Below are 5,096 nucleotides of genomic sequence, written 5' to 3'. Positions count from 1 at the left end.
CACGGACTTTGAGCACGGACGAATAGGAAATGAGTACCAAAGGATACTTCGTGTGTGCAGCGGACGTGAGGAAATCTGCTTGCTAGAGCGGGCGGAAGGGAATATGTAAGTAGAAGGAAAAGATGAAGATCAGGTTTGATTTTCTCCACTGAAAAAGAAAGCGTGTGAACTAGGTGATCTGCGATAATCCTAAGATTCTGCTTCACAGTTTTTTCTAGAGCCTGCCCTGCAAGGTGACGGCTTTCCTAGATCTTTCTCTGAGGGCGTATCAGGAACACATAGGATGTCTGGGTGGTGGAAATAGGGACACCTGTTGGTAGGGCGCCCGCGGAGGGCCCATGGTACGTTCTCTTCGGTCCTGGACCAGCCCATTGTGAGGCGGCCACCGTGGAGACCAGAATCCTAACACAACGGGCCCAGGATCTCAGGCTGTCTCCTGTCTGGTCCACACTGCACCCAAGGCTGTGGGGACAACTTGTTCTTCAAACAAACAAGCCGATAATATAACGGGCCGATTCTCTTTATTAAATAACCAGTAAACAGTCTGTATACAGTCACTGGTCTTGCACACGAGCACTCTCCCTTCTCCTGTGGAAGCGCCCCCGTGGGACAAAGTCCTGGCTCAATGTCAGGTAATGTGTGAGGCGACCGGCCAGATGCGGAGGTCGCTCATGCTGTCGTCCCCGCACACGCAGGAGAGAACGAGCACCCCCGTTCAGAGGCTGAGGGGAAGGACTACGAGCTTCGTTGCCGGGGCCCATGGGGCACCTCTCGGGGTCTCAGCAGTTCAGCCAGCTGTGGCTCTTCAAAGTGTGTGTCACTTGCCTTGCATTTGGGTCAAACTCCAACTGTGAAGATCCACTGAAGAAATAGTAAAACCCTGGAAATACAGACAAGGGAAACCATGAGATATTTTTTCAGATAAATCAGTTTGGCAACATACGAAACTCAGAATAGTAAGTAATTAAAATTACAAAGGGTTTATAGGGTTTTACTATGTGCAGGGACTCTGATAAGCATTTTATCAGATTGTTTTTTCATTTCTTTCTGCAACAGTCCTACGAGGGAAGCGTATCTAACTCCATTCCCCAGAGGAGCAGGTGGAGGGTCCACGCGTGCTGGGCCAAGGTCCCTCGCTGAGGACAGCAAAGCCAGGCTCCGTTTACTAGGTTATTCTGATTCCAATCAGATAAAACTCTGCTTCTTTGGAAACTATGAGCTCTTTATTTTCTTTTTTCCCAACAGTCCTCCTCCCCTTTCCTTTCCTGAGAGTCCTTTCTGGCCCCAGAGAAGCATGGAAACTCCTTCAGAACACCAGGGAGGCCCTTTATGGCTCTGCCGTCCTAGTGCTCAGGTTACCTTTCAATAAAGATCACCAGCCTCCAGCCATCTCTCCTGGAGCAGGAAAAAGATGTAACTTTTTTAAAACTTTGGGCACAAGAAGAAGCAGTTATTTGCAACTGAGCGGTGTGGGCAGTGACTGACTTTTCAGGGACATCTCCCTGGGAATTAGTAGTTACCACAGGATGGAGTGGAAGAGAAAGCCAGCCAGTATGAAACTTGGCCACACCGCTTGAGGGGACTTTTGTACCCACATGGTAATCTGAAAGGTAACAGGTCTGGACGTAAGGAAGTGACACTTGAGCACTTTGGTGTTTTCTGCATGTACAAAATAGAGAGATGTGTGTTGCTCGTCTTTATGATTCAAATCAATGTATTATAGGAAGTCGTCATAGACTGGGTACAGAATTGGTAAGTTGCAATTTGGAGGAGAGAGGAAGGAACGGGTTAAAGAAAATCTGTCATTACGTGGGGCGCCTGGGGGGCTCAGTCACTTAAGCGTCCAACTCTTGGTTTCGGCTCAGGTCATGATCTCAGGGTCATGAGATCGAGCCCTGCATTGGGCTCTGTGCTCAGCGGGGAGTCTGCTGGAGATTCTTTCTCTCCCTCTGCCCCTCCCCCACTCATTCTCTCTCTCTCTCTCAAGTAAATAAATAAATCTTAAAAAAAAAAGAAGAAGAAAACCTGTCATTACAGATTAATCCAATTGTCCCTCTGATACCGTGGAATGTTTCAAGTGCCCCATTGCCAACAAAACAAGTATCCTCTTACCAAACATTTCAAAAGCAGCATCGACCTTCGGGTCAACCCCTGGGAAGTCTTCTGCTATCTGCTTGGGGAAGCCTGGCTCCATGGATTGTCTCTTCTCATCAAACCTGCATCCAGTAAAAGAAACACAGCAGAGGTCATGTTACCAGAATCTTAAGTCCTGCTGGGTTTAATGTGGAATCTTACTAAACTTTCCAAGTACTGCAAATAAATGTCAAGCATGTCAAGCACTACAGAAATATGTGATTTTAATGGAATTGCAAACATAGTTCTTAGAACTGTATCTCCGCCAGGAGAAGAGGCAACATCCTGATCTGTTACCATACTTCTCAAGCCCAGAAGGAGAGAACCTTAATCATCTTTCTATCACAAAGGCATGAAGGTACGAACAGATGAATTGGCTCATTCATCTCAAATACAAATTTCAAATTCTCTACCATACATGGCTCGTGTATGTCCTCCCCACCCTGCACATCTGGATTTCCTACGGCAGCCTCCAAGGAACAGGGATGGCGGAGACCAGGAAAGCACAGGGAATGTGTTTCGGACTCGTTGGCTGGACCTTGGGCATCAGCCTCTGTGAGTCCTGGGTTCTAGCCATAAACCTGGACCGCTATTCATCATCGGTCTCTTTAACAAGCAGCACTAATGAGTGGATGAGGTTAGGGGAAGCCCTGAAGAATCATATAGCAAAGTTCGGAAGATGAGACAAACACCCAAGGAGTCAATGAGTCAACAGGAAATGAATGCTAAATGGTGGACTGGATTCTTGAGGCTTCTTTCAAAAAAAGACCAGCCCATCTGGGTTTGGAGTCCAGCAGGGAAGCTCCTGGGGTGCTGGGGCTTGAGGCAAGATTGAAAGATGAGTAGGTTGGCCAGGGGGTGGGGGTACAGGAAGAGGCCATCCAGGCGGGGGGTGGGGCGGGGCAGCGGTTGCTGGGGGGCTCCAGCTTGCTGCTTACAGGCCCCAGGCGGGAGTGAGGCAGACGCAGCTGGGCCCACCTGTGAACATCAGCGCTGCCCCTTTGAAAGCAAGCGGGTCCCATCCCCGCACTGGTGGGGAGGCCGGTTGAGAGTGGCCTGGGGATTTCCTCAGAGGAATAAGATAATTTCCCTAACGAGGCTCCATACAAAGCCATCCCAAGCCAGTCTTACCGCCAGTATTTGTCCCCTACGAAGAAGTATGTTTTCTTCTTTTCCTTATCAAACAAGGCCGCATCAATTTTCCCTACGGTTGCAGGAAAGCCCAGGGTGTGGATGCCTTTTGGATAACCTGCTTGTACCTCAGTTCCTCTGATGGCCCAGAACTGGTCTCCTGTTAAGAAAAATAATTCAGAGTCACATTGAATTTATGACAGTTAATCCTTTGGGTTTTGGAAATACTTGCCAGCACCTTTGATTTTCATAGTAAAGATTTAATACCCAGCTCAAAGTGGGTTTTTAACAAAAATTTTCGGATTGAATGAACAAACACAAATCCAAGGAGGGGATTTACAACGCGGAGTAATTTATATACCTATGTGCATTTTTATTATCTGTAAAATATAAATAAAATAATACCAGACCCAGCTGTTTCTTCACTACCTTAGAGTAATGAAGGAGACGCAATTTGTCAGAGTAGAGAAAATTAAAGTCCAATTCAATTTTCCTGTGAAGGGGTTTATTTCAATGAGTTAAAGAAATTATTATTTAATAATTACCTTTAAAAATGAAAACAATGTCCTTGCTAGTCTCTTCATATGCGGCATCCAAGCCTGAAGGAAGGGATGGCCAAAACGAAGAGATAAAAAAAAATCCAGGTTGAAGGGTCCTGAGGGATTTGCGCCAAAAATGTCTGAAATATATAGAAAAGGAAATGAAAATTGAGAAACAGACTTTCTCCTTTAACATTTTTCCTCATTGTGGTGCGTCATCCATCCTCCCCCATCCCCTCGTCAGCTAGGCTTGAGGGCAGGCAGAAATCCGGGGTATTGCCAATGGGAAAAAGTCTTTTCTTGGGAAGCCTGCACCCGACCAGAAAATTCCAGAGCAGCGACTTCTAGAGAGAAGGTGACTACAATTCATGCAAACCAGTGTAGGTATCATAACATCATTTACATTTTCAAGCAGATAGACCGGTGTGTGTGTATGTCAGCATTACCAGAAGGGTTCCGGAAGCATCTCCACGCATCCTTAACGGTGGATGGATGCGGGGAGCCAGTGTGGTGAGGAAGATTTGCTCTTCACTTTCTTCCCACGTATGCGGCTTGCATGTGTTATCATGTGCGTATTTATCCAGCCGTGAGTAAGTTAATTGATTAAGTGTAATGCTCTCTGATGTCATTTTTAAAGGAAACAAAGATGAAACCCTAATTCTGAAGTTCAATGTGAGCCTTTGGAAAAGCAAGTGTGGCTTCTAGTGACTGGGAACAACAAGGAGAGGACAGGAATTCAATCAAGTCTTTGAAAACGAGCTTGGCGCTTTTAGGAAAATGGGGAGGGTGAAGCACAAGATCTCAGTGATCTCAAGTTCAGAGAAAACGCTTTTGCTCTCAGTATTTAAAAATCTCTATCAAGTTTCTCTGTTCTCCTTTCTAAGCATGGTGCATCAAAGGAAGGGAGAGAGAAATGGAATCTTCTGGTCTGACCTGTCTTTAAAGAACAGGATCTCTCCCCTCAGAGTGCTGATTGCGTCGAAGGACAAAGCGGGGTCGCACGCGGCTGGGGTCTCAGGTCCTGAAGGCACAGATTCCGTGGGTGCCACGGGGTCATCCGGGGAGACAGGGGGAGGTCCTGAAGGGAACAGATACGGGGAGGCAAACAGAAGGACAACTGTGATGCTGTCATCCATGTATGTGCTTTCCAAACACACTCAGGGTACTTTGAGGGGAATTACAAACGCTTCGTGCAGCATTTTAAAGTTTTCCCGAAGACCATCCCTGCAAAGCTATGCCTGACTGTTCCAACATCGCTCACCGTATAGGGACTGGATGCCATCCACGTCATCC

The 5,096-nt window shown here is 46.8% G+C and overlaps 1 protein-coding gene across 1 annotated transcript; it reads right to left on the bottom strand.

Annotated features, from left to right (window-relative positions):
* Positions 1 to 515: 515 nt before the first annotated feature.
* On the bottom strand, positions 516 to 5,094 carry LOC145716031 (stromelysin-1-like). The gene is made up of 6 exons (XM_081797373.1): positions 4,989 to 5,094; positions 4,737 to 4,881; positions 3,810 to 3,943; positions 3,265 to 3,424; positions 2,113 to 2,216; positions 516 to 880 (listed from the first exon to the last, which is right to left on the bottom strand). The coding sequence occupies exons 1-6, from the start codon at positions 5,092 to 5,094 to the stop codon at positions 780 to 782; spliced, it is 750 nt and encodes a 249-aa protein (XP_081653499.1). The 3' UTR covers positions 516 to 779.
* Between the last annotated feature and the right edge of the window lie 2 nt (positions 5,095 to 5,096).

Source organism: Leptonychotes weddellii, chromosome 11 (genome assembly GCF_054177405.1).
Source record: "Leptonychotes weddellii isolate Sample4059 chromosome 11, ASM5417740v2, whole genome shotgun sequence".
Lineage (NCBI taxonomy): Eukaryota > Metazoa > Chordata > Mammalia > Carnivora > Phocidae > Leptonychotes > Leptonychotes weddellii.
This window is presented reverse-complemented; position numbering and strand designations above follow the sequence as displayed.

Coding starts and splice junctions, on each gene's coding strand:
- LOC145716031 (XM_081797373.1), bottom strand. CDS start 5,094: ATGACGTGGATGGCATCCAGTCCCTATACGGTGAGCGATGTTGGAACA. Junction 3,425..3,809: donor CATTGTTTTCATTTTTAAAG/GTAATTATTAAA, acceptor TTTTCTTAACAG/GAGACCAGTTCTGGGCCATC. Junction 881..2,112: donor TGCTGCTTTTGAAATGTTTG/GTAAGAGGATAC, acceptor CTGTATTTCCAG/GGTTTTACTATTTCTTCAGT.